This window comes from Rhinichthys klamathensis, unplaced genomic scaffold (assembly GCF_029890125.1).
Source record: "Rhinichthys klamathensis goyatoka isolate OS25496 unplaced genomic scaffold, OSU_Roscu_1.1 h1tg000170l_1, whole genome shotgun sequence".
NCBI lineage: Eukaryota > Metazoa > Chordata > Actinopteri > Cypriniformes > Leuciscidae > Rhinichthys > Rhinichthys klamathensis.
Window position 1 is genome coordinate 2,864,823 of NW_026606701.1, and position 22,054 is coordinate 2,886,876.

At 43.0% G+C, this 22,054-nt stretch overlaps 1 protein-coding gene across 4 annotated transcripts in view; it reads right to left on the reverse strand.

The window, feature by feature from the left end:
- The window catches only part of mylk4b (myosin light chain kinase family, member 4b), a 52,195-nt gene that overhangs the window by 6,404 nt on the left and 23,737 nt on the right, over window positions 1-22,054 (reverse strand). Inside the window, exon 1 of one of the 4 annotated variants that reach the window (XM_056259939.1) lies at window positions 922-1,586. The exons of 2 other annotated variants lie outside the window; for them this stretch is intronic. In XM_056259939.1, the coding sequence (XP_056115914.1) occupies window positions 922-1,419 (498 nt within the window). In that variant the 5' untranslated portion in view covers window positions 1,420-1,586. Of the gene's footprint in view, window positions 1-921; window positions 1,587-22,054 lie in introns of those variants that run through there. One more of the 4 variants, XM_056259938.1, reaches the window with a different exon arrangement.

Here is a 22,054-nt window from a genome sequence, read left to right on the forward strand (position 1 = left end):
TCATTTATTAACACACCTTTAAATAAAAGCACCTGCTTTCAAGCTATTCATTGACATGTATTTTCATTACGCCGAGTTGCTAACGTGCAATTAAGCAGATATTTCTGATCACACACAATCATCTGCTGTGAGTGTCCTTGAGCTCACTCATCATGTCATCAGTCAATCTGTTTTATAAATGGCTCAAACCAATGACAAAGACAATGAGACTGACAACTCATGCTCTAGAAAATCCCCTGTTGGAAATGCAGCAAAACCAAACTCATTTGGAAAATAAATACAGAACATTTAATGTATAGGCCTATGCATCAAACTTTTTTTAACATTTACGTCACATAAAAGATGCCAAACTTCACACAACATGAAAAGCAAATGTGTAAAATACTCAAGTCAAATATACGGAGAAAAAAGACAAATGTTTCTTCTCTTGTACACTGTAAAAAAAAAGTTGCTATTGTTAAGTACAATCAACTTGAATGCTAAAGTCATTTCAACTTAAATTACATTAAACTGACTTAAAAAATGGAATCTTGTATAACTTAAAAAAACATTTGAAAACTGCTTAACATATTTTGATGAGTTAAAGCAATGTAAAAACATATGTTGTCATAACTTATTCATCATATAATTTGTAGTGTACAAAAGTCCACTTTTATTGAAGACCCTCTTTTTTGGTCAGCTGCTTCATAGACTTTACTAATGCGTGTTTGTATATTGAAAAATATACGTTTGTTTTTGTTAGTTTGTTTGGCTGATTCAATTTTACTTTTTAATGTAGTTCAACTTGGCATGACAATTAGAGTATTGCCAAATAATTTTAAGTGTATAAAATATTAATTCTTTCACTACTTTATGAGTGTTTTCCTCAGGAATACGAACCTAAATGAGTGCTTTTAAACATTTTAAAACATTTAAACTCACCCTGCTGCTGGATTTTGAGTTTTTCAAGAGATCAGCCAATCTCGAGTGTTTCAACACTTCAGCAATGAAACTGACAACCTGTTGAATGCTGCTAACCAGTCGCTCCAAAGCATCAAGTCGCTGATCTTGTTGTTCCTCGTTCTCTCGAACAGTTTCTATGACAGCACGCATGTCACACAACAACTGTTCAATGCTCCGTCCACCGGTAGCTGTTCCTTGATCTTGACCGATGGTATCCAGTCGTCTCAAAGACGCTTCCTGCAAGGCGAGGAGTTTGTCTATCTTACCACTCAGATCATTGACTTGTCCTTCAATATGTACAAGAGCAGAAGATGAGGAGGATTTTGATGAAGGCTGATCAGAAAGTGGTGAAGATAGACGTTTGTTTGAGGTAGAAAGCGAAGCTCTTCTCGTTGTGGCTCTTCCGCATCGTTTCTGAGCATGAAGTGGTTTGGGGTCATAAACCCGAGCAAGAGACTTCACAAGATTAGAACTCATGATGAAACGCGTCAACACAACAGGTTTAAAACAAATAGAAGTTTAACTTGTTCTCTTCACGTCTTCTTGACAATGCTTTCCAACCTACAGATCATTGGTTCCCCTTCTCATTCTCTCTTGTTATCCATCTGTCTGGTGTCTCTAGCTTCTAAAACCGATGCGTTTTATAGAGGTCCTTCTGCCTATTGGCCGGTGTGCTAGCGGTCAGTGTTATCATCTGGAGGAGGGGCTGCTGTGTACGATTAGAGTGTGAATCCTAGAGCCAGGTGTGAAGACACTGAAACCAGAGTGGGTGCGAGAATAGAGCTTGATGGACTCAAAGAGTGACGTATCAACACCACTGACAGAACTTTTAAATGAAGAGACTGTTAAACCAGTAGATTCCCCCTGATTGACTGACAATCAACACCTCAGATATAGGTCTGTTTCCATATGTTACTTACGTAACCCTGATTCATTCGTTCCAGGCTAGAGAACACAATGAGCCAAACAAGTGTTTGATTGAACAAGAGGAGGTGAGCACGGCTGAGTCAACTGAAAAACTGGGACAGAAAAGCTGCTGAGAAACTGAAATGGCTCAGAGGTCAATTTTCAACGTGGTTCCACTGTTTTATTGTTCGGAGAAGCTCTATAAAGATACTGATTTTGAACTACTTTGCATGATAAAAATGCTTATATCATCACGAATAAGAATGCAATATGATACAGTAGCTATAGGCTGCCTTACAGCCAATCTTTTAAAAGGAAAGAAAATGTGTTGACAGAAATTCACAGAAATGTTTGCCACAATGTTTGTCATGCAATATCAGGGAATTTTAAAACTGTGATTTGATTTCCAGTGACGTAAAAAGTAATGGAAATTACTACAGTCATTGCATATTTCATTAGTTATTTATTTGTTCTAGTATAAATAAATTATGTATTACTTTTTCTAGATCTATTTTAAAAGTTATGTTCAGCTCAAAATATTGAACAGACAAGCAATTACTCCTTGCAAGTGTAATATTTATAAAATGTTTTTAGCCTTTATTCAGAAATCATCAAAAACTGGGAAAGTCATGGAAATTTCTTCAATGAATATAAATAGTTCTATACTTACACTCAGTTCAAAATATTTAATTGGGTATAAATTATTCTTCGCAAATGTATTATCTAAAAAAATTTTTTTTTTTAATCCCATAGATTCCTGAAAAATCTGAGGAGTGTGTGGTCACATAACCTATGCAAGACCTTTTCCACAATCTTCCTAATCTTTCATCCTGTCAGGAGTGAACTGGCCTATTGCTAAACTTTCCTGTTTGCAATATATAGAAGAATCTGACGTCCAATATCCATTATTTTAGTCACCCGTAGGAATATGAATTTAATAAAGAATCAGCTAAATTCACAGATTCACACAAGTAAAGAGAATGGCAGTAAGCGGAGACAATCCTCAAACACACGCACAAACAGGTGCTACAGTATACTTTTACCATACACAGATAGATATAGTCCCGCTAAATGGCCTTTTCACACGCTACACTGAAACCCGATAGCTTGTAGGCCTATATATTAAAAAAACAGCCACGCGGAGGGACAGATAACATTTAATACAATAATCTTATTTTAGCCTGGGTCGTTATGAGTCACACTGTATGTGATAGGCCACCTCATTACAAGCAAGCAGTCGATTGCTTGGAGCAGTAGTGGTCTGTTTTCTGATTGGCTGATGTATTAATAGCCGCTGAACATTCAGTAATCTCGGGAGGATAGGTGGCACCTTTGGAATGGGAACTTGATAATGTGAAGTGAGCTCTACCATTCTGACAACAAGCGTTTATAAAAAGAGACTAAGTCCTCACATTCCTTTGTGTGTTGGGGTGTTTTTGTGTATGGCTACATGCCTGACTGTATGTATTTGTGATTTAATTACAGATTACAAAACCATCTAGACTCGATGTGTCATTTATGAATGTTTATATCGGAATGTGTTTTGAGATGCATTTCATTGCATAAAACACATGGGTTCAGTCAGTGAGGACAGAGAGACGGTCAGTTACTCATGACCTTTATCCACTGGCTCTCTAAAATAATGAAAGCTTTTCCATAAATATCAAAGCCAAAGGTTTGAAATAATTAAGATTTTTTTTATGTCTTTGAAAGAAGTAGGCTATATGTTCAATGAGGCTGCATTTCTTTGATTAAAAAAACTTAAAAACTTTAATACTGTGAAATGTTATAACAATTTTAAATAACTGTTTCCCATTTGAATATATTTTATAAAATGTAATTTATTCCTGTGATGGCACAGCTGAATTTTCAGCATCATTACTCCAGTCTTCAGTGTCACATGATCAATTTGCAAAACAAAATTCAGGATTCTTTGATGATTAGAAAATTACCAAGAACAGCATTTATTTGAAAAAGAAATCTTTCTTAACATTATGTCTTTAATGTCACTTTTGATCAATTTAATGCATCCTTGCTGATAAAAAGTATTATTTTTTTATTTATTTAGTAATTTAATTTAAATCCTACTTAGGGGAGACCGGGGATGGTTGTAACACGGGTCAGTTGTAACAATTCCAATCTGTCCAATCAGGAACTAGTTACAAATCAACTGATTCACTTCACACATGCAAAGTTTTTTGCCCTGTGGCAGAAACAGCAGTTCCCTTTCGAACGGTCACTTCGTATTGCGTAGCTATACGCAGTGGGGAAACTCCCTTTCCTCGATTTACTGAAGCTTATATGTAAAACGCATTTGCAGCTGCACAGCCAGCCCCCTGAGCGTCTGACCCGCTCATAGGCTGTGCTGCAGCAACTGCACATCCAATGGCGCGGGCGACTCTGACGCACAACCAATAAGCTAGCCCAACGTCAGAGCCCGTCGAGGGGGCGTGCCCCGCCTATATAGACCCCCGAATTCGCCATTATAGCAGATTTTACTCCTTCAGCGACAGTACACATGTCCCTGAGCTTTTTACTGTAGCATTCGCCGTCGAACAAGCCTTTCAGCCTGAGCGTGCTTCTCTTCAGCAGACTTCGCCTGCACGTCGATTTCTCCTGACGCCGTCTCACCTGTGGCTATCCGGCGACATTATATCCTTTGTTCTATATTGTTAACATTCTTTTCAGTATGCCTCGTCCATCCTGCGCCACGTGCGGAGGCCGTCTGCACGAGGCAGACCAGCACACGAGCTGCATTTCCTGCCTGGGGATCTACCACGCAGAGAATACTCTCTCTGCCGGCGGATGTGAGGCCTGTGACTGCATGCCTATATCCGCGCTGCGCAATCGGCTAGCTCTCTCCCGGGACGGCGACGCCGCTTCATCCACGCTTTCCGTTCCAAGGAAGAAGAAGCGTCGCAGCCAACGGCAACCGGAGGGTATGGAGATTTGTGAACGCACGCCGGCCGCGTCCCCGCTTGCTTCACTTTCTCCGACTCAAACGCCATCACCGGTCCGGTTCGCAGGAGACCAGCGCCCCCCCCCCCTCACGTGGCGGGCCTCGTCTCCTTCGGCGGATCTCTCGAGCGCGACGACAGCTTATCCATCGCCGCTTCTGAGGACGAGTGGCCGGGCTCTCTCGACCCCGTCACCGCTTCTCAATCGGTGGCCAGCGGATTAGCGACCAGGACGAACTCCGACGCCGAGATGCTTCGGATCCTGACGAAGGCCGTCGCGGACCTCGACCTCGAGTGGGCCTCGCCCGAGGAGCCGCCTCGTAGTCGGCTGGATGGATGGTTTCTGGAGGGGCGCCAGCAGGCCCCGCGTCACAAACCGGCGCCATTTTTCCCCGAGGTCCACGAGGAGCTAACCAAGGCCTGGCGCGCTCCATACTCAGCACGTGTGGGATCCGCAGTTTCCGCGACGCTCTCTTCCGTGGATGGCGCAGCGGAAAAGGGTTATGAGTCTTTGCCGCCCCTCGAAGAGGCCGTGGCAGCTCATCTTTGCCCGAGCTCTGCAGCTAGCTGGCGAGCTAGAGCCGCTCATCCCAACAAACCCTGCCGTAACACCTCAGCCCTCGCTGGACGCGCGTACGCCGCCTCCGGCCAGGCTGCATCGGCCCTGCACACGATGGCCGTGTTGCAGGTCTACCAGGCCAAACTCCTCCGGTCCATGGACGAGGCTGGCCCGGACCCGGAGACGTTTCGGGACCTGAGGAGTGCTACGGACTTAGCGCTGCGGGCTACTAAGTCTACAGCACAAGCCATCGGCAGAAACATGGCTAGTTTGGTCGTGCTCGAGCGCCACCTGTGGCTTAACCTCACCGAGATCAAGGAGGCCGACAAAACGAGGTTTCTCGACGCTCCGGTGTCCAGCTCCGGTCTCTTCGGCCCGGCGGTGAAGGGATTCTCGGAGAGGTACACGGAGGCACAGAAAGCGTCCCAGGCCATGCGACACTTCTTGCCGAAGCGTTCGGGCTCCGCGTCCAGCAAGCCCAAACCTCCGCCTTCGCCTCATCCAGCCAAGCCGGCGAAACAGGCCTCTCAGCCCCGCCCTGCGGCTGATAGCCAGCGCCAGTCAAGGCCCGCTAAGCGCTACCCGCTCCCCAGGCGTCAAGGCCCTCGACCCAGCGCCGCGGCCGACCAGGCGCCTCCGAAGTCGTCCTAGCACGGAGGGGAAAGAGAGAGGGCTCGTGTCTCGCGCTAGCCGGACCACCCTCGAAGAAACCAGCAAAACTTCCCACAGCTCCCTGTTCAGTTCAGGCGGCTGGGGATTTTATTATTGTAAACAGGCCCGCAGCAGTGAGCGCGTCTCTGCAAACAAACGCCGTTTTCACGGCGACCCAAATAAAGCACAAAAAGAGCATGTTTCACAATCACAACACACGGGTTCACGGTCCCCCTCCACTAGGCGGCCCCCGCCCTGTTGTAACACTGACTTCCCCCCAGGCAAAAGCCTATATAGTCAGTCAAACACTCAGTATGTGCACAAATCACATTATAAGGGTATCAGGTCCCCCTATGTTAGGCGGTCCCCCCCATTCAGTGTGTCACGCCCTAGCCACACGAGTGATGGCCTGGCAAGCCATCCCTGGTGTGTCGAGTTGGGTCATAAACACTATAAAGCGAGGCTACTCGCTCCAATTCGCTCGCAGACCCCCGAAATTCCAGGCGGTTATCGAGACATCGGTGAGAAGCGGCGTGAATCACGTGCTTCGCACCGAAGTTCAAGAATTATTAGCAAAAGGAGCGATAGAGTCAGTCCCTCCCGCGCTAATGTATTCGGGGTTTTACAGCCGCTATTTCCTAATACCAAAGAAAGACGGCGGGCTCAGACCCATTCTAGATCTGAGGCGTTTGAACAGGGCTCTCATGAGACGGCCTTTCAAAATGTTAACACTCAAACAGATTCTCGCGCAGGTTCGCCCGGGGGACTGGTTTGTTTCAATGGATCTGAAAGATGCATACTTTCATATTCAGATCGACCCTCGTCACAGGCCATTTTTGAGATTCGCCTTCGAGGGGAGGGCATATCAATACACCGTTCTGCCGTTCGGTCTGGCTCTGGCACCCCGTACATTCACGAAATGTATGGATGCGGCGCTCTCCCCGCTGAAAAGCCAGGGAGTGCGTGTGCTGAATTATCTCGACGACTGGCTGGTGCTAGCGCAGTCGAGAGACGAACTAATAGTGCACAGGGATTTGATTCTCAGTCATTTAAAATGCTTGGGTCTCACAATCAATGTTGCCAAAAGCGAACTGAATCCCAGCCAGACTGTGGTCTTTCTGGGCACGGTTTTGGACTCGGTGACAATGAAAGCGCGGCTCACTCAAGAGCGCGCGCTCTCGGTACAGACACTGGTAGCCGCATTCAGGGCGCGCGAGCGCGCGCCTCTGAAGAGGTTTCAGAGACTGCTTGGTCTAATGGCAGCTGCATCATCAGTACTCCACTTGGGATTACTGCACATGCGCCCGCTGCAGCACTGGCTGAAACGCCGTGTGCCAACCCATGCATGGCAGTCAGGCAGCCTGCGCATTATGGTGAATCAAGGGTGTTTGAGAACACTGGTTCCCTGGCGGGCTCAGGACTGGTACTGCAAGGGGGTGACCATGGGGATAGTTTCCAGGAGGAAAGTGGTTTTTACAGACGCATCCAACATGGGTTGGGGAGCGCTGCACGAGGGCAAGCCTGCCTCTGGCCTCTGGTCGAGCACGGAGCAGAGCTTACATATCAACTGTCTGGAAATGAAAGCGGTTGGTTTGGCCCTAAAAGCTTTTCTGTCAAACCTCAGGGGTCACCACGTCTTGATCCGTACAGACAACATGTCTGTGGTGGCCTACATAAATCGCCAGGGTGGCATCAGGTCAGGCAACCTGTATGTGATGGCGAGGGACCTCCTCATGTGGGCAGAGCATCAGAGCAGCGCATGTCCCGGGCGTCCAGAATGTGGGCGCGGATATGCTCTCAAGGGGCAACACTCCCCTAGGCGAGTGGTCCCTGAACCCTCAGACGGTCAGACTAATATGGGAGAGGTTCGGCGAGGCCGAAGTAGACCTTTTCGCCTCGAGAGCCAACACCCACTGCAGGGTGTTCTTCTCGAAAAACAGGGATGCGCTGGCTCATCTCTGGCCCAGCCGCCCCCTTTACGCGTTTCCCCCCGTCTCGATGATCCCACAGGTTATCGAGCGGGTCAGGGAGAGCGGATGCCCAGTCCTTCTGGTGGCTTCTCTCTGGAAATCCAGACCATGGTTTCCGGAACTGGTTCAGTTGTCGGACACGACCCCCTGTCCTGTTCCGATGAGGAAGGATCTCCTCACACAGGCCAACGGAACGATGTGGCATCCCCGACCCGACTTATGGGCCCTCCATGTGTGGCCCCTAAACGGGTATCCGGGGACCTGCCTGACAGGGTCTTAAGCACTATCTCTGAGGCAAGGGCCCCGTCTACTCGGCGCCTTTATGCTTTAAAGTGGTCGGGTTTTTCCAGCTGGTGCTCGAAAAATCGTATTGACCCAGAGTCATGTGAGGTTTCAGTGGTGCTCGCCTTCCTGCAGGAGCTACTGGACGCGGGCCGCACCCCGTCCACGCTCAAAGTGTATGTGGCAGCCATCGCAGCGCACCATGCTCTGGTGGCTGGCCAATCACTGGGAAGGAATGACCTGGTGGTAAAGTTTCTGAAGGGTGCTAGGAGGATTAACCCCTCCAGGCCCCCTTCGGTGCCGCCTTGGGACCTCTCCACGGTCCTTAGGGCCCTGAGGGGTCCACCTTTTGAGCCGCTCCAGTCGGTTGATCTAAAACCACTTTCGCTAAAGACTGCTCTCCTGTTGGCATTGGCATCTATCAAGCGAGTGGGAGATTTGCAGGCCCTCTCAGTGAGTCCTGCATGTTTGGAGTTTGGATTGGATGACTCCAGAGTCATTCTCAAACCCAGGCTTGGTTATGTGCCCAAGGTGCTCTCAACGCCGTTTAGAGCGCAAGTTATTACGCTATTAGCCCTTCCCCCTTCTGCTGAGGATGGGGAGGTTAATCTTCTCTGCCCTGTCAGGGCGTTGAGAATCTATTTGGAGCGTTCTGCGTCTTTTAGACAATCAGAACAGCTGTTTGTCTGCTTTGGGGGCCGATCTAAGGGTGATCCAGTCACTAAGCAAAGACTGTCTAGATGGATAGTGGATGCCATCTCTTTGGCCTACACCGCAGTGGGTCAGGTTTGCCCCATAGGTGTCAAGGCCCATTCGACCAGAGGTATGGCCTCGTCGTGGGCTTGGTCTTCTGGTTTTCCCATTCAAGATATTTGTGATGCGGCCGGCTGGTCCTCGCCTTCCACATTTATGAAATTCTATAATATGGAGGTACCTTCCCTGCAGGCGAAGGTGCTTTCGGTATGATTGAGACCTGACAGTGGCTGGTCTTGTCTACAAAAATTACTGTGCATAATCACATACATATTATATAAACCCGCTTCGGCCGGTAATAAAGTATACTAATAATCCCGACGGTGTCTGGTTTTGTTAGTATATTCTGTTAGTGGTGACTGACTTATTATGTATATTAGGCAGACCCGACTGTGTCTGGTCTGTTATATATACATGTATATGCATATGTTTTTTGGGTTCCTGAGTGGCAGGACATCCAGTTACTCAGGGTGCGGCGTTTTGCATGGTGTCCCCACTGCGTATAGCTACGCAATACGAAGTGACCGTTCGAAAGGGAACTACTCGGTTACTATCGTAACCTCAGTTCCCTGAGATAGGGAACGAGTATTGCGTAGCCGGCCGCACTTTATTAACTGGTGAAGTTGTCGCTTCAGTCGTATAACCTGCTATAATGGCGAATTCGGGGGTCTATATAGGCGGGGCACGCCCCCTCGACGGGCTCTGACGTTGGGCTAGCTTATTGGTTGTGCGTCAGAGTCGCCCGCGCCATTGGATGTGCAGTTGCTGCAGCACAGCCTATGAGCGGGTCAGACGCTCAGGGGGCTGGCTGTGCAGCTGCAAATGCGTTTTACATATAAGCTTCAGTAAATCGAGGAAAGGGAGTTTCCCCACTGCGTATAGCTACGCAATACTCGTTCCCTATCTCAGGGAACTGAGGTTACGATAGTAACCGAGTAGATGTTAGAGTGGAAAAAGTAATTTTGAGGTAAGAAAGTATGTTTTTCTACTTTGTTTATTTTTGTTATGGGAATTTCTGCTTTGTAGTTAAACTCATCAAATTTAAATAATGTTTATTGTGTGTCTGTGTAGATAATTTTCATGCAAGTTGTTAGTGCTAATGTTTTAGCTAGTTCATGGCTATATGACTCTTGTTTAGTTGTAACAACAAGACTCGGGTTAGTTGTAACAACAATAAAACATTACAACCTATAACCCTAACACCTTACACACACACACACACACACACACTCAAAGATATAGTCAGAAAGGTAAAAAAAATGTTACAACCATCCCCGGTCCCCCCCCCCACCCCAAACTTTTGAATGGTAATGTATCACAGTGTTTGCTGCTCAATATTTTTGTGGAAACTGTGTTCAACATTGATAATAATAAGAAATAATTATTGAGCACCAAATCAACATATCAGAATTATTTCTGAAGGATCATGTGACACTGAAGACTGGAGTAATGATACTGAAAATTCAGCTTTACCATCACTAAATATTTTTTCAAATGTATTAAAATACAGTTATTTTAAATTGGAATTATATTATACAATATTACTGTTTTTAATGCAGCCTTGGTGAACATAGGAGACTTATTTCAAAAACATTTAAAAAAAATCTTAATTATTCCAAACTTTTGACCAGTAGTGTATATAGCACTCGTTTCATTAATGTCTTGGAAATAGGCTGATAAATAAACAGAAAGTTAACTAGATGGAATAGAATGTAATAGCATTGCATGTGTTAGCTACATAATGGAGGAATATGATATGACGGCCCTGAAGAGATGATCACAAGATGGACACAGAGCTGGGGATTATATAGCATGTAGAATATGTGTGGAATGACAAACAGAGGACACACACAGACACATCATTTGTACTTCAGCAGCTGCAGACTGATTGTAAACAGTCACAGACAGTCACAGCAGATGTCACATAATTCAGTGCTGCAAAAAAATGGTGTTAAGACGACATCAGAGAAATCCAATCAGATCTTTAAAAACACATTTTCATTTAATATGAGAAGTGGATTTTTCGCACCTTGACAAATTTGCAATCAAATTTTTGAGGTTAATGAAAAGCTTGAAAAAACTGTTGAAGAAAAATTATATATATATATATTATATATTTTTAATTATATTACAACTCAAGTGCATGTTAAAAACAAAACAAAATACTATAAAGTCCTGGTTTAATGATAAGATTATTAGCTAAAAGTTTATTGTATTTTCATTTTTGTCTGTAAATTGTGAAATAAATAAATATTTGATTCAGTTACATTTCTTATTGATTTTAAATTTTGATTTCAAAATTTTCAGTTGATCTGATCCACTAGCCTGGATGCCAGCCGAACTTAGCCCCGCCCACAACATTTGAGGATGAATGTGACTAGAACCCGAGTATGACGACGTCAGGCTACTGATCCACCACAAGGGGGCAGAAACTATATAAAATACTGTATGCCAGAAATTGTGGGTACCTAATAAAAACATCAAGGATGCATTTGAAATGTCAATTCATGGTTTTATATATTTTTTTAAAACTTAATATCAGCACAGTGTTTTTCTGTCCTTGTAAGACAAGCCTGCCCTAGAAAAGAAACGTCTGAAGGTGATGACAGCCCATAAAGTCAGACTGCTGCTGAATACCTCTTTAACTACCTGAAGAGAGTAGTATCAATCACCTCTTTAATGCCTCAAAACTAATCCCCTTATAAATGTGTTAGATGTGTTATTTTGGCAAGAGCATGTGGAAATGCGTGCACTGGCAAGAGAATGTGCATATGCAAGTATGAGAAAGAACAAATCTACAGGTGCACCAGTAACAGTACACCAACACTGCACTCCTTAGAAACTGTAAACGAGGTTTAAAACTGATTTGTGTGTGCGCCTATATGTGCACATGTATATATCCACAAGAGTGTGTTACTGGGTATCATTGTCAATGTATGCATAAGAGTATGCACAGGAGGCTATTTCAGGGTAGGAGGTAACAAAATGCCCCTATCCCCTGATGGATTCCATTCTCTCTCTCCTCCCTCCCTTTCCCTTCAAACTTGCCATCCCAGGAAGGGCACTGGGTAGTTCCCCCTCCCCGTGTTCTCCGTATATGTGGTTGGCACTGCCTGAGTGTGTGCACGTTGACGTGACGGAGTCCCAGGAAAACACTGATGAACTCACTTCAGGTGACGACAACAACAGCTTGCCCGCATGCATTTAAAGGGATAGTTCACCCAAAAATGAAAAGTGAGTAAATGATGACAGAAATTTCATTTTTGGGTGAACTATCCCTTTAACAGAGCATCCAACACCTCCTCCTGACTCCATTTCATGACTAATTTTCTTAAATTCTGCCACAAAATATTATTATAGCATTGAGAATGCAGTGCATCTAAATATACAGATAGGCCTACGTTTTTTTTTTTGAAGCAAAACTGCTTACATATTAAGTTTTATAATGATTTAGTGATCATATATTCACGAATCTGTCAGTTGGCAATAGATTAATTTACTGAGGTTTAAGGCACGTTCACACCATGAGCGATAACTAAACGTGCTGCAGTTTTGTCATCTGCCGCTTTAAATGCTCAAGCTCTTAAAGCAGAATGGATTCTGATTGGCTGTCAATGTTTTTATTACTCATCAGGAAAAAATCGTTCTGAATGTGATATCAACGAAATTGTATCTCTGTGCCGTTATCGTTATAATTATGTGGACGCTATTCTTTTATATTTAGAATGATTTTTACAACTACATCTTTATCGTTATCTTTATAATTAATGTCATTGGTGTTAATGAGCCTTAATGCTTAAAAAAATGCCAGTGTGCTAAGAAAACTCAGTTTTTCTCAGAATACTGAAGCCTGATTGGTTCACATCTGTGCACCTGCACAGACAAATGGCTTATCAGCCCGCCAAAACGGACGGGGCCCACTGCCTATTTAAAGACAAAGTCAAAGACATTTTGAGTACGATTTTTTCTCCTTCAGCGTGAAGATCATCTCCTCGCTGACTCCAAAGACGACAACACAGAAACCTCTCTACTCGCCGTTGAAGCAAGCCTCTGCAGCGGACCAATAGCAGCTCGCATCTGACTTTCCGGCAAAAGGACAAAAGAGCAAATTTTCTTTCTAAAAGAGCAGTGACGTTTGATGCAAAATGTTTGAGCTCACAGTGCATCATTTGCCTGGGACGCGCACATGGCTTGCATGGCTGCACTCACTGAGACCAGCTGCTCGCACTGGAGAACGAGAACAGCACTGACAGCACTGTAGCTGAGAACAGCGCTGACAACTGGACTTTTTGGAGCTTTTTCGGCCAGGCAGAAGTGGACCTCTTTGCATCGAAAAAAAAGCCCACTGCCCGATATTCTTTTTGAGGGAAAAGGACGCATTAGCCCAGAGATGGCCCTCTCTGCGCATTGATGCCTTCCCTCTGGTAGTACTGCTCCCTCAGGTCATCAGCCGAATTAGGGATGACAGAAGCTCAGTTTTACTCGTGGCACCACTCTGGCAGAACCAGCCGTGGTTCCCGGGTATAGTTCAGCTGCTGTCAGCAGCACCATGGCCAATCCCGCTAAGGAAGGACCTGCTAAGGAAGGACACGACCTGGTGGTCGGATTTCTCAGAGGGGCCAGGAATCTGAATCTGCCTTGCCCCAACAAGGTCCCTTCCTGGGACCTGTCCATTGTCCTGAGGGCGCTCCGGGACCCTCCGTTAGAGCCGCTCATGACAGCCGACCTTCTGCCTCTATCGCTAAAGACCACCCTTCTTCTGGCTCTGGCATCGGTCAAACGAATTGGCATTTCATTTCACTCTCTGCTCTTCCCTCCGAGGTGTACATCGAGCGCTCTAGCCAATTCTGACAAACAGAGCAGCTGTTCGTATGCTTCGGAGGCCGCTCTAAAGGGCTGCCAGTCATGAAGCAGAGACTGTCCAACTGGATAGTGGATGCAATAGCACTATCTTACCAGTCATTGGACTTGCAGTGCCCTATTGGGGTTAGGGCCCATTCCACCAGGGGAATAGCCTCCTCTTGGGCTTGGTCTGGAATCTCTATAGTAGATATCTGTGCAGCAACCGGCTGGTCCTCGCAGTCCACCTTTGCCAGGTTTTATAACCTTGAGGTCCCTGCCCTTCAGGCACAGGTCCTTTCTGCCTAATCGGCTACCACCTTCAGGGGTTTCTTTAGGAGGCATCATACCCACAGGCTTCAGTACCAAACCCGAGCCTGCCGTATTGGAGACATTCTAGGTCCTTGATTCTAGTAGTCTGCCTGGGGCCCTTGTCATCAAGCGCCCCCCAGGCTAAAGCCTGGCAGGACAGCTTCCATTTTGTGCTAGTAGCACAGCATTTTACAGTGTGTTCTCCATATGTGTCAAAACATCGACGCAATGCAAGTGAACCGTTCCAAAAGGGAATACTCTGGTTACATAATGTCACCTCGGTTCCCTGAGTTAACGGGAATGAGCATTGCGTATTGCCGTGCTGAGCATATGCACGAGTTGACACTAGTACTACAGTCTAAAAATTCTGTCTCAAAATGGCTTTGAGCACGACTTAAATAGGCAGTTGGCCCCGCCCGTTTTGGCGGGCTGAAAAGCCATTTGTCTGTGCACCAATCAGACTTCAATATTTGGAGAAAAACTGAGTTTTCCCCCTATGTGCCAAAACATCCATGCAATGCTCGTTCCCGTTATCTCAGGGAACAAAAGTTATGTTAGTAACCGGAGAATTTTGTGTCATTTTAAAGTAAAACTTCGTTTAAAGTTTTTTGTTATGAATGCAATAACATTATAAAAGTGCTAAAATCCTCAATTCATAGACTTCGAGACCATACTGCACAGTGCTACAATTAAAATTTTACAACAAATCTTATTTTATATTAGTCAAGGGTTCAAGTGTTTTACATCAACATAGTGATAATCTTTATTCTTTTCTTGTCTCAATAAGATAATAATAAATAAATGTACAAAAATAATAAATAAGCCTATGTGCAGAACTCTATGAACAACTGTATGAGCAAATTTAAGATTTATGTATTTTGAATTACATATAAAATGACCATCCATTTGGATTACACAGTTTAAACATAAACGAATAAAAGTAATGTGATGAATATTTGTAATTCATCCATAAACAAAACAGGCAAGAAACGGGTAAGATATCTGCTTTAAAAAAATCATGGAATATTCTACCCGTTTCATAGCCTGGCTAACACCACGTTTATTTTCTCGTATTTGAGGCGTGGTTTACGAATGCCCAGAGCCGTTTATTGGCTGCTACGAATGTCTATCAAATGCGCCTGTACGTAGCTCATAGCCAATCGTTTCAATTATACCAGATGACGTATGTAGAGCGACAGAAATTAGACAAGGAAGAAGACGATGGGTCAGAGATTTATGTGTACACGATGGCGTATGTATCTAAGGCTGCATCGAAAGGTAACTTTGCGTCTGCTGCCATGTTTGATCCATAGGCATAAACAAACTGCTTCGGTGTGTTGCATAGACGTCGTCATTAGGCTTGTTTGAGATACGCCTTGCCTCGCCTGGAATGTAGTCGAGAGTAGGCGGCTGCAGTGAGGGGAGGAGTGAAAAAAGTGCAGGCAAGACGGACAGATCGCTCTTCTCGCAGTGGATCAAACACCTGTGAGATCAAAGGCGGATATCGCGGGATTCACGCCCGTGCATGGTGTTGCTAATAAACTGGATGTAATTTAAGTTCTGTTGCTTTTATATGAAAATAAATATAATGAACAAGACACCCAAAGTACTTATTTAATTCCATTTTAAATAGGCCTACGTGTTTATCAATCATTTTTTCTTTAATACAGACATGTGTTTTTATTAAAAAAATAAAAATTAAATTACATCACATAGATCACACTGTCAGAGAGCTTGGGAATATCCACAAATAAAACATGATATCAGAGTTTTAAAATCAAACATTTTAAAAGAGAACAATACATCACGGTTGTTTAAACCAATGAGCATTAAGCTGTGTCGTCAGCAAGTCGTTTCCCATCGTGCTTTTGATCAGCGCAGTCGGTGGAGAGCAACTGCGCGCGACTGCAGAATCCGACACGTGCGCCTTGCGGTCGCGAGAGTTTTTTGACATACGTCGGCATGACATCAGAGCAAGGCGCATAGACAGTAAAAGAAATGGACAGAGCGATCTCATTGGAACTCAGTTGAGACAGTTGAAGCCCACTTTTAGCGATTTTTGAGAACTTCCGTTCCTGACGCGCAGACTCAGACCGACTCAAACTAAGCTTGATGACGTGAGCAACCTGTCTGACAGACGTTAATCTTCTAGTAGCTGTGCGTGAAAACTGCCAACGTTAATCTTGCAGAGACGGGGAACTTGAGCAAAGAGTTCTTTGGCGTGAGTGAGCAGGAGTAAGAATTCCGTTGCTTTTATGGACTCATTATCTATGGGCTTCTCCCTTGACGGGACGTCCCCCCGATTGCCTGCGAGCTTCTCCTGCAGTCTGTACGGTAACTTCTGTACAGCGCGACAGAGAGTCGAGTGGTTATGACGCAATCGTTAGCCTATTTTTACTAAATCTGTTTCTACGGGGCCATAGTGTAACATAGAAGGTAATGGAGCCCTTTATACATTGTCGTGTTTCTTTAGAAATAAATAATGGACAAATGGAGTCTTTAAACGCCTCAGATGTAAAGTTATTCGCTGTCAAAGTGACGCAAAAATGAATGGGAGTCAATGGAAATGCTAACGCAAGTGAAGTTCTGCTACAACATGGCGGCACCCGTCCGGCTTCAACTTCCGGTCGATGGATTACCCCCTTGGCAAGGCGGACCGCTCTCGGACACATTTCTAACCGGCATGCATCTCGCGCTGATCACCGGTGATCGGTTCTGCGCATATTTTGCTCATCTCAAACAAGCCTATTGTCTTGCTGCTCCCTCCCCGTTCTGTGATTGGTCCCCTCGCTGAGGCGAAAATCTGGTCCATGGTATCCAGGCTGCCTAGCAGCGTGAATAGGCTTGTTTGAGATGAGCAAAATCTGCGCAGAACCGATCACCGGTGATCAGCGCGAGATGCATGCCGGTTAGAAATGTGTCCGAGTGCGGTCCGCCTTGCTCTGATGTCATGCTGACGTGAGTCAAAAAAGTCTCGCGACCGCAAGGCGCACGTGTCGGATTCTGCAGTCGCGCGCAGTTGCTCTCCACCGACTGCGCTGATCAAAAGCATGATGGGAAACGACTTGCTGACGACACAGCTTAATGCTCATTGGTTTAAACAACCGTGATGTATTGTTCTCTTTTAAAATGTTTGATTTTAAAACTCTGATATCATGTTTTATGTGTATAGATTATGTGTGGATATCCCCAAACTCTCAGACAGTGCGATCTATTTGATGTAATTTTTTTTTTTAATTAAAAATAAAAACACATATCTGTAAAGAAAAAAAAAGATTCATAAACATATAGGCCTATTTAAAATGGAATTAAATAAGTACTTTGAGTGTCTTGTTCATTATATTTATTTTCATATTCAAGCAACAAAACTTAAAATACATCCAGTTTATTAGCAACACCGTGCACGAGTGTGAATCCCGTGAATCCCGCGATATCCGCCTTTGATCTCACAGGTGTCAGATCCACTGCGAGAAGAGCGATCTGTCCGGCTTGCCTGCGCTTTTTTCACTCCTCCTCTCACTGCAGCCGCCTACTCTCGACTACATTTCAGGCGAGGCAAGGCGCATCTCAAACAAGCCTATTAAAATCGCGCTGCGCAAAGGGCAGGCTGCATGGGGAAACCCAGGCTTCCCCTTTCATTTATGTGTGTTTATTTTATGTTAAAACTGTGTAATCGAAATGGATGGAAAATGTATATGCAATTCAAATACACACATCTTAAATTTACTTAAATTTAGTGCAAGATGCCAGACATATTTCTCAATATGTATATGGCCACATGCTGCCACCTGACACTCAACTAACAAGTTTGCAGTCTTTCACAATGCAGAGATGTCAATAAGAAACTCTCTCCCTCCTCACCTCCTTAGACACCTCTAAATCAGACCCGAGGACAAGACTTGAGTTAAGACAGAATTTTCACATTAGCGCACGCACACTGTTGAGACCATAGGTTATTTCAGGAGTAACACCTTTTATTGGCTTTTCTTAACACGTCAATGCTTAGTTTTACTTTGTATATTTTTTACTTTTTTTGTGGCAAATCTTTGATTTATAAAATGTATTTTTGTGTGTTGTGAGTGAAATTATTTGAAAGGCCAGACCAGTGCGGTAGAGATTACCAAAAATGTACTTAAAAATGTTTCACTTTGCCACATACTGTAGTACACTTTGGTGTCCTATGACTTTTTTAAGCATTAAAGGCACAAATCCCATGTTTACTTTAGATTATTAGATATTAGACATTACATTTGTTTATCTTAAAATTAGGGCTGTCAAATGATTAATCATGATTAATCACATCCAAAATAAAAGTTTTTTTTTTACATAATATAGCCTATGTGGGTGCATTGTGTATAATTATTTAATATATATAAATACACACACATGCTTGTATATATTTAAGAAATATTTTCATGTATATACCGTATATAGATTTATATATAATTTATATTATATAAAAATATAAATATTTTATATATAAAAATTTTTTTTCTTAAATATACATGCATGTGTGTGTATTTATATATATACAAAATAATTATACACAGTGCACCCAGTGTAAACTACAAAAATGCAAATTTGTGAAAACTGTGACACCAGGCGTATGCGTATGATGTGTTCAGTCTATAATGTTTCTTTACAAAGTGACATTGCAAACTACTGGCCAAATAATATAGCGTTTTTAGTCATTTTTGCGGATCTGTGAGAACGGGGATCATTTTGACAACTTTGTCAACCTGTATGCGAAAAAAGAAAAGGAAAAACTTTTCCATTTTTTCATACATCGTTGTTGTGTAAACGTACCCTTAGACACACTTGCGAACTTCCCTAAGTACTTCTCCTTGGGAGAATCCTCACCGCCATTTTGAAGTGCGTTGAACTTCAAGTGGACGAGAGATGTTTACAGAGATGTTTACAGACCCTTAACCCCTCTATTTTGGCAGAGGGAGCAAGGCCCTGTCCCAATACCCGCACTTGCGCCCTTGTGCCCCTCAATGCGCGTTCTCGCTAAGGGGTGCAAGACCGTAGGGTGTCCCGATCCTCTAATAGTGTTCTCCAGGGGTGATCATAAGGGCACTTAATGCACCCCTTTCGCAAGTGCGCATCAGACCTCACTTTGCTGTGGGATATTACCCAGAATCCTTGTAGTGTTGTGACGTTTCGAACAGATAACCAATGGGGGAGAATGGTTGCTATGGTGCTGTTCGGGAGCGGAAACTCCGAAGATAAAGGAAGCCGGTATGGTGAAGTGTTTTTCAAGGCCGCGAAATTTAAAAATATTAGTGTTATCGTGTCACGAAATGTAGTTTTAAGAGTTTTTCAGTCGAGAATATAGTTGTTTAAAGCTCAAATCTGTGGTTTGTTTATAAAGATAGCGCCTATTTAAAATTTTGATCTGACTTTTTCGGAGTTCCAGGGATCAGCGGGCGCACAGCGCTCATGTACCCCGCCTGGAACAGCCTTACCTCGGCTAGTCGTTCTGACGTTTCCCGCGGGCTCTGTGTCTAGTGGTTAAACATGAGCTATAAATCGGCTTGTGTATATCTAACAGGCGATCTTTGGTCTCATTAATCTATGATTTGTTCCCTGGCAAATCGTTTTGGCTGAGGGCAAAGTGAAGTTTCATAACTTTATATATTTATGCTATTTAACTGTAATGTTGTAACGTTAGCCTGTTGACTTATGTTTGACTGAATCTTTTAACTTGCTTTATTTCTTGACTTATATAGCTTCTTATACTTTTTAGGCTACTTATAATTTAATAATGGCTATTATTGATCAATAAAAACTGAAAATTAACAAAAAGAGACAGGGTTGTGTCATTTTATTTCATATAGCCTATGTAAGACTTTTAATATAGCCTTAGCCTATATATAATATATCACCAACACGTCATGTATTTTTTCATGTATGGGATGGGAAGAATTTCATAGATCAATTTCCATAATAACATAATTAAAATTGCATTTCGAATCGCTGTGAATACGGTAAGGCAGTATAAGCTCAGGTAAACCCCAATCACAATTTATCTTAGCCAAAAACTGTTTTAATATTAATAACATTAACAGAAAGGTTGGTAGCTTAGAGTAAAAAAAGATTATTTTTTTCATTCAAAGGATTGAGTCATGTTACAGCTATTATAAGCAGCACACACATTAGCCAAATGAATGGTGTTTGCTCTCCTGATCACAACAGAAGTGACGTGTGCAAAACTGTCCCAATTCTGCTCTTCACAGCTTTGGGCCCTTGCGTACTTACTCCGCAAAGTGCACTTTCAACAAGTGTCCACTTCCAGGAAGGCCTTAGGGCTCAGGTGAGAATTGGGACTGGGCCCAAGTCTACTCATATGCACACTTTAGATAGATCCATAGACCACAATGCAACACGATTGTGACGTCACAACAGCAACTCGCTGTTGCTCGCACCACAAGTGATCAAGGGCTTAGGGTTTTCCATTTAAACCCATTGCAATCCAAGGGTTCCGCCAGTAGTAGGCACTCGTGCAACGTAAGCAATGACGTACATCCGAGTGAACGAGATGAAGGGAAGTTAGCAGGGGAAGGGCATAAAAAAAGTGGACTTAAAAACGCAGCCCTAGAAAGTTGCAGGTAGGTGAGTTTAATCACGACTGGGGGTAAACTGCAGGAAAGGGGATTTAGAGGTTATTTTGAGATAGTTTTAAGATAGAGGTAAAAAAAAAAGTTAATATTTTCACTCCCTTTACTGATTTTTTTTCAACAAATTGTAAAAAGCAAACAACTAGCATGGCTACCAATAATAAGTCATGGTTATAATTACCCCATGTACTATGAAAGCAACACTAATGTTTGTAGTTGAGACACATGTTGTTCCAAATGCCACTTGGGTAGTAGGGCAGATAATTGAAATTACAACGGTGTCAAAAACTAACACGAGAGAACGAAGACAGTGGATCACAGTACAACTTTACTCCTTTTACATGTACTCTCTTCTACATTTCACTCTAGGTATTAACAGTTCAGTTTGGTCATTTCATTGTGTTTCAAAATAGTACTATCATAATTGTGTTTACTCAGTGGTTCATTAATTGATTTATTAAGTGTGTAGATACTTAAAAACTCAGGTTAAGTGAAGTAATGTATTTTGAGGATTCTTAGGTTCATACAATGTCATGTTATGTCACAAAACATATGCTTGTTTTACAAGTCTAGTGTCCTGTCCACTTGTTCTACAAGTCCTGCATTATAATCAGTATCAGCAAAACTGGCTGCTCTGTGAAAAAGTACAAAGATAATCAATTTCAAATCAAAATAAAATTTACATATTTACTTCTATATAACCCAGAGGAGTCTTTGAAATGGACACATCAATCACATTATTTTATTTAGCGTTAAGATCTATTTCTTCTGTGCATCAGGTTCATCCATTTACGGCAGGTGTTTTCAACCATGACCCCCCAGCCAGACTCTCAGATAACCCAGGATCTCTAACCCTAACCCACAGTCTAAAAGTCTAAAAACTAGATTTTCTGTAATACTCAATTAATTAGGCCTACATTCATAATATTAGTATTATCGGTAGTTATATATATATATATATATATATATATATATATATATATATATATATATATATATATATATATATATATATATATATCAGTAGTTATTACTGCATCACTGCATTAACAGGAAAATTGGTTGGAAAATTATCCAACAATATTTATTATATATATATATATATATATATATAGAGGCTATATACAGTATATTTATATAGATATATACAGTACCAGTCAAAAGTTTGGAAAAAAAATTTGGAAACCGTTTGAATACTATTTTTTAATATTTTTAAAAGAAATCTCTAATGCTCATCAAGCCTGCATTGATTTGATAAAAAAA